At 46.4% G+C, this 12336-nt stretch overlaps 1 protein-coding gene and 1 long non-coding RNA gene across 3 annotated transcripts in view; both read right to left on the bottom strand.

The window, feature by feature from the left end:
- The window catches only part of USP46 (ubiquitin specific peptidase 46), a 54413-nt gene that overhangs the window by 4906 nt on the left and 37171 nt on the right, over positions 1-12336 (bottom strand). Inside the window, exons 5-7 of one of the 2 annotated variants that reach the window (XM_035004997.1) lie at positions 9147-9223; positions 2429-2512; positions 317-514 (exon numbers count right to left, since the gene is read on the bottom strand). In XM_035004997.1, coding sequence (XP_034860888.1) covers positions 317-514; positions 2429-2512; positions 9147-9223 — 359 coding nt within the window. The remainder of the gene's footprint in view (positions 1-316; positions 515-2428; positions 2513-9146; positions 9224-12336) is intronic. The other variant, XM_035004998.1, reaches the window with a different exon arrangement.
- On the bottom strand, positions 3416-7271 carry LOC118010534. Its single transcript, XR_004679219.1, has 2 exons — positions 3843-7271; positions 3416-3730 (listed from the first exon to the last, which is right to left on the bottom strand). It is a non-coding gene; the product is annotated as an uncharacterized LOC118010534 (long non-coding RNA).

The following is a 12336-nucleotide window of genomic DNA, read 5'->3' as shown; positions in this document are numbered from 1 at the left end:
AAAAGGACTTCCAGCAAAACGCTTCGCATCTCCATATCTAGGGGACTTCTCTCTTATTCTCTTTTTTTTCTGATTGGGTAAAGACTACAAATGGCATAAAGAATATTTTTAAGAGTATATTTAAAAAAAATTTTTTTTAAAAAGTACATTTTAGATTTATTTTGCACTGATAAGAAAGAGCTTGGAAGACAACCTCAAAAGTACCATATCACGGAGTCTCAGGGCCCCAGAAAGGCACAGCGGGGTCTACTCGGGTGTGAGCACGAGCCCGAGCCTCCCCGTGCGGCCAGCACCCCGCCTCCCCGCCTGCCCTCACCTGCCGCAGTGAACCACCACGGCCACCAGGTCGTACATGCGGTCCAGGTTCACGGCGTCACTGGAGGTGTTGAAGAGCCGGAGCTCCAGCGGGAAGACCACCCGGTAAGACAGCTTGGTGTACCTGTGGAGCTGCTCCATGTACTTGAACCGCTTCAGGTGCAGGGCCAAAATCATGGGCAGCTTCTTCACTCTCATCCTGAGAAACCATGAAACAGACCATCAGTTGTCCCCCACAGCAGCCAAGGGGACAAGAGCACGCCACGGCCACACAAAGGGACAGCAGGAGGGCTCTCATGGGCTTCAACCCAGCGAACCACCAGACTGCTCCCAAGAATGAAAGGACGCGAGCGTGCGGAGACCTGGCTTCCCCGACGTTCTCGGCGAACGGGGTCACAGCCAGCACGAGCGACGTGCCACAGCAGGTCTCTCTTTCGGTTTGGTCAAAGGAGACCGTCCTGAATTTTTGTACCAATAAAAAGTAGGACATGCTCCTGCTCTCCAGAGAGGAACGGCATTTGGACAACCACACCCCCCGACACCCCATCTGGAGATAGTGGAGAGGAAGGGTGACAGCTTGTGAGAAAAGGAAGTTGGGGGGCAGACAAGCAGAAGGCTGAAGTTTGGCCTTCCAGGTTCCGAGGGCCGGCCGGGATGCTTCCCATACCACTGCCGGCCGCCGGGAAGCCAGGCACGCTCGGCGCACACTCACTCCGCGTCAGGCATTCCCCGGGTGTGTTCGCTGTGTCGTCGTCCCGAAAATGTAGGGCTTGCCTTAGGGCTACACTCCCCAAACTGGGCTTGCTGGAGCACTGGAGGTGCTCACAGAGGCGGGGTTTCTGGGGCACGTTTGGACAAGGTTATTTTCGATTTTGAAGTTCCTTCCTACGCACTGGCATACTGAAGATTTTGAGAAATCCTACAGTGAAGGAACTGTTCTCTTTTGTTGGATGTGGCCTTTCCCAAACTTACATGAACACAGAAAGCTTTTTTCACTAGGTGACCATTAATATTCCTTGGTAAAAAATTCACAAAAACAACAGTTTATGTAGGTAATTCTGCTAGAACAGAGGATCTTCGGTCACCTTCCGGGACCCCCCCTCCTTAGTCAGTGGCAACGCTGTATACATTTTCAAGGCATATTATTTGAAAAGGACAAATTTTAAGAGACCACTGTTCAGGAATCTATTGAGGTAAAACCCTGTTCATAAAAATAAACAAATAGCAACGCCAGCAGAAACATAAGAATCGTGGGGAACACCATATTTTACAGGAACACACAATATTTTAATCAATAAAACCTCCAGGGCTGAGCAGAACATACATTTTTGAGCCACACAGGAAGGCCTGGGCTGGCCTTGAGCAGACCGAGATTCTAAGGACGGGGAGCAGAAAGGAGCTCCCCGATCACTCACAACAGTTAACCACCTCTGCCCTCCATTCCCATCTGCTGGAATGACTAACCTTTGATAAGATTTGATGCAGGGAGGAAAGATGTGCATATCTGGGGCAGGGGCGGCGGGGGTGGGGGGGAGCTGCGGAGGCTGGGCAGAGGGACTATTCCGGGCTCAGCTCTAGACTCTGGAAGGTTTCAGGCGGCAGTCAGGAGCTCTTGTGTGCTATTCTGAATATTCCACAACTGTGGGCAGGGTAAGCGTAACTCATGGTAAGGCCTCACGGGATAATTAAAATGTCAAGCTTCCTGATTTCTGGGGCAGATAACAGAATCCCTGATTATTGCGCACTCTGTCCAGGGGCTGTAACCAGCGGGTGCTGGTAAAAAGATAGGCAAGCACAGATCCTGTATCAATTCAGAATGTGATGACTTATCGCCCACCCATATAACGATGTGTTATTGAGTTCCTCATATTTCCATATTCAGTGATTAACTTTTTTAACCTCTTGTGTCTCTGAAATAATAAGTTCCAACACTGAGGCAATACCAACAGTATTACTAGATATCTACTATGTGTTGTCCTCGTTTCTCCAGGAAGGAAGGCATTTGACTTCTCCAAAGCTCCTTGGCCATGAGCCCATGGAACTGGGATTCAAAATCAGATATGGTTCCTTCCCTCAACACAAAGCCACCCTCCGGGCTAAATCCTTTACGCACCTTTTCTGGGCCTCCTGTTTGCTGCAGCATGTTTCACAATAATATTTCTGTTCACTACACAGTGTTTCTGTGTTGCTGAAGTCTCTGCAGACAAAAATATTTTCAACTCAAAACACAGTCTAAAATGTACTTGCTATACCATATTTTAAACCCTTTATTACCTGTAGGGTAATTTTTTTTAATGTTTTATTTATTTTGGAGAGGGAGAGAGTGAGACAGAGCTCACACAAAGGGAGAAGGAGAAGCAGACTCCCCGTTGGGCAGAGAGCCCGCCGTCGAGCAGAGAGCCCGCCGTCGGGCTCGATCCCAGGTCTCTGAGATCATGACCTGAGCTGAAGGCAGACACTCAACCGACTGAGCCACCCAGGCGACCTGTAGGGTAATTTTTAAGTGAATGTGGGGAAAAAAGCAATGAGAAAAGATCTTTCTGATGAGTAGGTGCTGTGACTGCCATTAGACCATGTCTGCTAGACTGGGTTATGATTTCACCACTGGCGATTTTCAAGGAGAGCTTTATTTCATAGGATACACATGGATATATATTAGGGTTTCCAACAGATTCAAAAAACAAATCTCAAGGTTTAACAAGACCACCTGTACCCTGGAGATCAAAAATTAGAACAGAAAAATTCCTCACTATTGTAAAAGCCCATCATTACACTGTAAGTCAGGTCCGAAAAATTGTCAATCACATAAAATGCAAGGTGACATTATCGTGTAATGAAAAACAGTCTATCTCAGGTGATCTATATTTTCAAAGGGCACAAAGGGAAAGATAATGAAATTTAATTCATATACAACTGCCCTTAGACTGACATAAGAAAATCCCTAATTAGCAGGAGATGCCTGCTTCCTCCAACCCCCTGCTCCCCATCCCGCACCTTGGCTCCTTTTGAGGCCAAATGCCACTGCCCGATGTTATATCTGTATTCACCCCTATCATGAGGTTTTACCGCGCTACTTATAGTTTTCATTTTTTAAATGTCACGGCTTTTCATTCTTTCCGGGTCATTGAGATTCTATTTCACATTCCTGTGGTACTGCTTTGAAGGCTGAGAAGAACATCCAGAATATAATACCCTAGAGTCTGGAGAGAGCCTGTGATATTTCTTTATTCATAGGGAGTGTCCTAGCAGCAGAATGATCAGATTTTATTAAACAGAAAATGTTATTTACATGGTGTTATTGACTCACACACTTAAACAGAGTTTATCATAAGAAACCGTAGATGGCTCATGCATTCACTACTCAACCGTTAACTGATAGTCCTCTGGACTTGGTGCTGGGGGCTCACAGAAGCACCTGCCCTCACGCTGACCCCCAGTCTAAGAGACACGCACAAGTAAGCCAAATCATTTTACAGTAGGCAGTGTTCCGGGCAGGTTAAAAAAATCATTTCACACATTTCTTGTACCTAAAGCCCTCTAGCCCGTCCCCAGTACGCTTAGGAATAAAACCAAATACCTTGCCAAGGCAGACAGGCCCTCGGCCCTCAGACCCCTGACTGTTCTTCTGACCTCCCTCCTATCTTCCCTTCCGAGTGCCATGGAGCCTTTCTGCCTCAGGGCTTCTGCATGTGCTGCTTCCCCAAATAGCTCCTTTCCAGATGCTTCCATGGCTGGCTCCAGTCATTGTTCAGAGCTCAGCAAAGATGTCACCTCCAGGGAGAAGACTTCTCTGTCCATCTTCTGCAAATCCACCCAGCCTCTATCCTGTTTGCTGTCATGTTTTCTTCTGAGCACTCAGCACTATCTGAAACCAACCTCCTATTTGATCTCTTGACTCCTCTCTCTGAGGGCAATGGTTCCGTCTATCTCACTCACTGCCACATCCCCAGCCCTGAGAACAGGCCTGATGCAGCATGGCACTCCATTTGTTGGCTAAGTGAAGACAGAAGCAGGTGTGTCAAGTCCAGGGGAAAGCACCAAGGAAGGAGAAACGAACTTGAACTGGGGTAACGCACGTCATTTCCAAGAGGTGATGCTGCAGTCAGGTTCTCAGAGAGGGAAAGTGTGCCAGGTGGGTAAGAGTCAAGGAATCCAGACAAAGGGACTGCTGCAGCCCAGGGATATGGAGGCAAGGTACGGAGTGTGTCTTAGAAGCTGGCGCGCACCCCGTGGCTCTAGAATTCCACTAACGGGCCCCGGCGAGGAAAAGATCTAATCAGTGCTTTTGAGAAATACCATTTCTGGTAGCACTATGGAGGAAGGACTGGAGGGGCCGAGAAGCAAGAAAACAATTTAGAAGGCAATTATACTCAACTCTCAGATCTCAGATGCTTGGTGCATAACAGAGACTCAGACTTAGCTGAATGAACACAGGCTGACTCTTCAACAAAGTAACTGACGTGAATGCTTTTCTTGGCCTACACAGGGCTGGGGTGGAACTGGTGGGTGGGGGGCAGGGAGAGGGTGAGGAGAGTTTGGATGATGGTGGAGATTCACCTCACTGGGATGTATACCACAGATGTACCTCTTCATCCAGCTGAAGAGCCAGAATCATCAAGGCAAGCACAGTGGTGAATAAGGAATTAAAACACTTTCTACTCTTGTTCTTCAAAGAAAGTTTCCTGAAGTATTTGCAGACCCAGAGTGGAAATATACCAAAGTTAGTACTTAATTTAAAGGCCCGATTTACAAATAACCACCACCCTGCCCCGCCCCAGCCGGCTGGAGGCTCCCCACCCCTGGAAGGACACAGTAATGCTCCCAGGGCATCTGTGGGTGGAGAACGGGAAAATGAGGCTAGGTCAGGAGAAGGGGCTGACCCCAGCAGGTAACTGAGGTACAGCAGGTCTCTCGGTCGATGCTGCATAGCTGCTCTGCGCCGCCTCCCAGGAGCCAAGGTGACCTATACACACCTGTAACCTGTTTCCCGAGGGACACCAGTTGGGAAGCTTTGTTCTAAGGAAGACAGCAGCAACATCAGCAGTTCTCCTGGCTGCCCGTGAGAATTACCCAGGGAGCTTCCAAAACAATCTCAGTGCCTAATCCCTCCCCCTGACCCCCACTCAATTACATTAGGAGCTCTCCAGGTAGAGCAGGCGGTTCCAATATGCTTGGAAGTCTGAGAGGCATTGTTCCCAGTGCTTTGTCACCCTTCACATGCATCTGCATCACTGGAGATCTTGTCAAAATGAAGATTCTGGTTTGCTCATTCGTTCTTGGGAGAGGCCTAACATGCCGTTCTAGTGAGCTCCCAGGTGATGTCACTGGGGCTAGCCCACGGACCACCGTCTGAGCAGCAAAGACCCAGAGCAGTGGATCTCAAACTCTGGTGGTATTAGAATCACCTAGAAAATTAATTAAAAATAGAGGCCCAGGCTAACTGAAGTTGACTACGGGCTAGGCCCCTATTTTTGCCAACTTCCCCAAGGTGATTATCATACACACCAAAATTTGAGAACCATTGATTAGAGTTTTAAGGAAGACTGAAAAAAGAAATCCACGAGAAACACATGTCAAATATTAGGAAATACTATTATGTATCAATAATAACCAAACACAGGTCAGAGAAATAAATAAATAAGCACGTGGCAACGGATGTGTGGTGGGGATGCATATGAACTTCGTATACAGAAGAAGTTTCTCAGGGGCGCCAGGCTGGCTCAGTCAGTAGAGCGCATGACTCTTGATCTCGGGGTTGGGTGCTCGAGCCCCACACTGGGTGTAGAGAACATTGAAAAGAGGTTTCTCAAAATAAGTAGAAAAGGAATTCGTTTTAGAGAAGATAAATTTTTAAAACAGAGCTACGGGAGAATGAAGAGCTGCTTCCCTCCCAGCTGACTTCTGCAGCACTGGGAGAACAGGCATTTTAGATGCGAGGAAGACAGCTCAAGGGACAACGGTTTCAGGAGGTGGAACTTCAGGGAAGGTTTCTGTGAAGGAGTCACTCAGGCACTGAAGTGAAAGGCAAAAAATACCCAAAATGCCATGGAAGGATAATTAAGATAAACTTCACGTATCTGAAGTTTTTGCCTGAGGCCATCCCTAAGCTGTTCAAAAGAAGAAAAGAAAATACAGACGGCTCACCCGGCCTGAGACACGGTACTGACGTTTGAAATGGGAGGATTCCAGTTCAGTTACAGTATGGATCTAATGGTTCCCATAGCCCTGTATCCTGAACATAACTACTATTTACTTCATCATTCCTCTGGGACAAAAGCCATGAAACCATACTGGAATTAACCATCTGGAAGGAGGTGGCAGAGACCTTACATTCAAATCCTACAATTTTAGCTTGATTTGTAACTTCTTTTGGGTCATCAAAATGAAAGAAAGATGACATATCACATCAGAAGACATATGCAGACATAGTAAGAAGAAAATTCATAGTTGTAATTTTAAAAACAAACACTTAAGAATGCAAACTGAACTGAACCATGAAAGGGACCTAAAAAATTGTAATCATTCCTTCTCTTTTGCTTCAGATGGAAAATGCTAGTGGATCAGCTGGGCATCACTGATTCCCTGGGCCTTTCTGGGCACTTTGTTCTTTTGGGATAGATTAGAAAGCTGCCACTCCTAGCCCAGAACTCTGGGAGTGTGAGGGTGAGTGGCAACACCCAGCCCAGGCCCATCTTCCTGTTGGAGAGGTGAGATCTCAGGCACATGTGAGGGCAGGTATAGGTAAGTCAGTCAAATCTAATGTTGTTTAAAAGGCATCCAGGGACGCCTGGATAGCTTAGTCCATTGAGTGTCCAACTCTTGGTTCGGCTCAGGTTATGATCTCAGGGTCGTGAGATCGAGTCCCTTGTCTGCACCTGGGGGAGTCTATGAGATTCTCTCTCTTTCCCCCCTCTGCCCCTTCCCCTGCTTGCTCTCTCTCTGGAATAAATGAATAAATCTTTAAAATTAAAAAAAAAAAAAAAAAAGGGGCATTCCAAAGCTCTTTCATACTCTCCCACCCCAGCTTTAACATCTCCAAACGTCTCCAGCCTGCCTTCCTCAGGTATGCATGACCCACACATACATTTCTCAAATCAACCAACCAATCAATAAAGGTAACATAAATCTGAGTTACATTTCTTCATAACAAGTTTCCCCAAAGATTAAAATCATAACTCACCAGTAAGCCCTTTACCTGGCTGACTGAGATCTCAAAGCTACAGCCACTGCCATCTGCCCTTTTGAGCAGCCCAGGAATTTCTTAGAAGGGAGGAGAAGCAGTCAACCTAACCAAATTCTAACACCAACTCGTTACAAAAAAAAAAAAAAAAAAAGGCGGGGAAATAGGCAAGTAATATCTTTCCTCCCATTCCTTCATCTGCAACTGAAGTTGGCAAAACCATAACTTTTCCACTCCCTGTGATTATTAGACCTTGGGGAATCAAAGATGGCTTCTTGTCACAGGAATATTAGGAACCCATGCATACACAGAACCATTCAGAAGAACAAGAGGCCACCCTGGCCTACAAAACACTTTGCCTGTAAGAGTTAACACACTCGTCCTAGACATCTGGACCTGAGGCACTTGGACACACGGGCTGGTGCACCACACCAGCAGGAAACGCCGTGTAACTAATTCAGCAGTGCGGGGAGCAGAGGGGGCCCTGGGGCCCTGGGAAACCGGAAAACAATCAGGGCCCCCGCCACCCACTCACGCAACACATGACAGCAGACGAACCAAGAAGCTCTTCCATGTTGGCGTTGGTGCCGTCCCCCCGGAAGATGACTTTCTAACAGCCAACCACCACCACTAGTCCCCTTAATGTCTCCTTCTAAAAGGTTCCAAGTAACCTGGACTCCTGAAGTAACACTTCTGTCACCCAATCGCCATTGGTAAAGATCCACAGTGTCTTGTTAGACACTCTAAAATGTCTCTGAGCTATGGTACCCCAAGCAACGGGAGGCCTGCCCTGACCGTGGGGTCCACACTGGCATTCCCACAACCCACCACTCTGGAGACCTATTTAATTTCCTTCAAAGCACCAAGCATCGCCTGTGGATTCCCCCTAGGATGTAAGTGCTGTGGGAGCCGGAACGTGTCCGATGCTCGCTCCTCCACGCCCAGTGTCTAGAGTAGGGCTGGGCTGCTTCTAAGCCCTCACAACCTACTGAGAGCAGGAGGGGGAAGAGGAGGGGGAAGGGGAAAAGGGAATCATGTCTGTGTGTCGACTCTGGGCACATTTCCAACGTTCAAGTCAATACACAATATGCCTGGAATCCGGGGCATGTGCTCTTCTGCGTTCCGGGTTCCTTGCCTTCTCTCAACCCTAACAAGGAGGAATTTCTTTCCATCACTCATCTCCACAGAACGCTGAAAGATGGAGAGACAGATGGTTCCTCCACTGGTTTTCAACTCAAAACGACATAATTTTTCAAAGTAGCTTAGAAAAAAAAAGAGTAATGGTAGGCATGGGTAGTGTGTATTAATCGTGTGTGTCAGAGGGACAAAGATGAGAGAGAGAGAGAGAGAGAGACTGATGAAAGCCAAAGCCCACATCTGGATTAAAGATTAAAACTTATTTTTAAACTTAAGGACTAATGACTTCCACTCGATCCTCTTTCTTCTCAGCAGGATCCTTCTTCTCTAGACCACATATACTTATTTTTTAATCTCTCTTGGGAAAGAAAAAATAGAAAATAATAGGATTATATGGGTTTAACAGAAAGGAAGATTACCTCCTGAGGAAATACAGTATTCCCCGCCCCCCCACCCCCACTTATTTACTAGCCTGATCAAAAGCTCAGATCACTGTCAGAATTCATGAGGTTACCTCAGACAGTGGGTAATAGATGTATTCTGCTCCACATCGACAGAAAGGTCAAGAAAATCTTCATCTTTGCTACTAACCTGAAGCAAAGAAAAAAAGTATTAGGTACAAAATATGTAAGAGACATAGTAGATAAAATTTTGAACACCTACAGGTAACCAAAACCCAAAACTGCAGGCCTGGTCATGTGCAGTTTTGTATACTCACTGGCAATGAGTTACACTGAAAACAACCCAATCTAGAGAAAGTTCCAAATTCTCAATTTACCTGAATTCCTGTTCCAGCTTTAATTCAGAACTTTTAATAATTAGCACTCAATCAGATCTCGCTTCCTCTCCATTCACTTTCCCCCTCATTTCAAAGTAGGAAGTATCAGACAAAACACCCATAGAGCCCAAACTGGCAGAATGAGAAAAAATGGAAAAAAAGACAAGAGACTTCTAAAACTCACTACTCAGAGAGTCAACCTCTGTGAGGCCGTCTGCATCTTCCAACCAGTCCCTTGAAGTCACTGGCTCCAGAGCCTCATCATCCAAACTGTGCCTGGGGCCAGGGAGATGATGGGTGCCGGGCTGGCGGGGTCACACTAACCAAATGTGCACCTGTCCCTGAGCCACGGAAATGGCCATCATTGCAGAGCCCTGGGCTGTCTGTGATCAGCTGGACCTGGAGCTGGCCTGGAGCCCTGGCTCACACAGGCCACCCTACGGCAGACTGCTCCCGGGAGCTGGCTCACTGGCCCCGCTGTTTCTTGGCCCCTGCCATTCATACCACACCAATCCTGGCTCTCCTACTTACTGAGGTTCACAAAATTAAACTGCTTGCATTCCAGCCGTTGACTGGCAAGCCTGGAGTTTTACTCTCTTGCAGGGGGAGGGACAAACTAGCTCAGCAACAACCTTGAAGTGTTCAGTCAATTGGCAGCAAAATGAGAAAACACTCCTTTAAGTGGGACAACTATCCTATGACCCAATACTCCACCGCTAGGCCATTATCTAAAGAAATATTCAGAATGTGGACAGTCTTTTATACTTTTATTAGTACACATAAGCAAGGGTGTTGAGAAAGACTTTCCAGTTCCATATCCTGTCTCTGCCACTTATGCAGTGGGTGACTGTAGGCCAGTTACTCAGCCTTGGTGTACCTCAGTTTCCTCATCTATAAAGTGGGGACACTAAGAGTATTTCACCAGGCTGTTGTAAAGATAAAATAATACATGTAAGGTGCTTTCAAAATTAAACACTCAATAAATCAGGGGAAGGGGTGTAAAAATTGTAAATGGCCTAAAATGGGCAAAGAGCTGGGAATGGTTTACTACATGGTGGGTATGATATCATATTAAATGAGTAAGTAGACTACACAACCTTCTATAAGCGAATTCCAGTTTTGTATAAAAAAAGGCATGTATACATTTACATACATACACATGCCCTTACACATATACACACACTATTCTGCCCTTTTTTTTTTTTAAATGGCACTTGTTACTGATATGGTAGAATGCATGAAAGGCCCAAATCTTCACCACCGCCTACACCGGCTTCCTTGCTGTATGACTTTACAGATCCTCTCATCAAGAGATATGCTTCCCATCTTTGATTCTGAGTTCAGCCATACGACTTGCTTTGGCCAGTGGGAAGTTAGGGGACATGTCATAAGCAGAAGCTTGAACAAGCACTTACAAAACTGCTCTCTTGCATTTCTGTCATCACCATAAGAAGGATAAGCCCAGGCTAGGCCACTATTTTTTTTTAAAAAGATTTTATTTATTTACTTGAGAGTGCCTGAAAAGGGGGAGAGGGAGAAGCAGACCCCCGCTGAGCAGGGAGCCCGACACGGGACTTGATCCCAGGACCCCGAAATCCTGATCTGAGCCGAAGGCAGATGCTTAACCAACTAAGCCACCCAGGGGCCCCCAGGCTAGTCCACTATTCCCAGGAAGAAGATGAGAGACCCATGAAAGAGAGCTGTTCTCACTAAGGTGCCCCAGCCAAGCCCAATCGAGAGCAAAATGCCTAGCCAGACTGCAGACATAGAAGTGAGCCAGCTGAAATACAAACAAACAAGTTCAGCCAGGGCCAGCCTAGATCAGGTGACCCTCAGCCACCCCACAGTTGAATGAATTATAATAAATGAGAGTTGATTTAAGTCTCAGAGTTTTGGGGTCGTTTGTAACAAAGCAATAGATAACCAACACAATGATTTCATATTATAAATGTTTTATTTGTATTTTTTTTTATCGTCTGACTCTCCCTCACTAAAATGAAAAACTGGTTCCAGTAATGACTAAGATCTTGCCATTCCTACACTCCTCCAGAAAACCATAAAACTCAGCTAACTATAAACACAAGCAGCTACCTGAAGGTGTTGGAGAATAAACACAGACAGGTAGATGGGGAGTCCACACCTGGAAGAGAACGGTTGCACAGGATAAGTTCAGGGTTTCATAGCCCTTCCCTGGGGATCTGTAGGGGAACAAATGCAGTCTGTCTGGTCTTGGAACCAGAAAACGGAGTCTGGGAAACCATGTCCACTGGCAAGAAGGGGAGGAATCAGAAGGTATTCCCAGCTCTGTCCACGCACACCTCTGGTGGGCTGCTGAGCCACATACGCACAGAGTACCCTCACGGCAGCTCCGCCAGATACAAAAGGGCTGACCCAAGATGCAAGCTGCCGCCTAAGAAACAGATTTGTAGTTAGAGTCCCGCCAAGATGAACTGCCTGCTAAAACTCAAGGAAACATCATACTCACTGAAGCCAAAATAACAGAACCCAGAGTTCTCTCAAATTTTACATCCTCAATGTCCTAGATACCATTCAAACTTACAAAATGTGTGAAGAACCAGGAAAATGTGACACATTTTTCTTTTTTTTTTTAAATTAACATATAATGTATTATTTGTTTCAGGGGTACAGGTCTGTGATTCATCAGTCCTATATAAGACCCAGTGCTCATTACAACACATACCTTCCCCAATGCCCATCACCCAGTTAATGGGAGACATTCTGAAGACAACTGAAACCAATCCTCAGAGGATGCAGATGTTGAAATGAGCAGACAAGATTTTTTTTTTTAGCAGATAAGAAATCTCAGCAGATGGGGGCGCCTGGGTGGCTCAGTCGTTAAGCGTCTGCCTTCGGCTCAGGTCACGATCCCAGGGTCCTGGGATTGAGCCCCACATCGGGCTCCCTG

Source organism: Mirounga leonina, unplaced genomic scaffold (genome assembly GCF_011800145.1).
Source record: "Mirounga leonina isolate KUSES-001 unplaced genomic scaffold, KU_Mleo_1.0 Mir_129, whole genome shotgun sequence".
NCBI classification, from domain to species: Eukaryota; Metazoa; Chordata; class Mammalia; order Carnivora; family Phocidae; genus Mirounga; species Mirounga leonina.
Note: the sequence above shows the minus strand (reverse complement) of the source record. Positions and strands in the feature narration are given on the sequence as shown.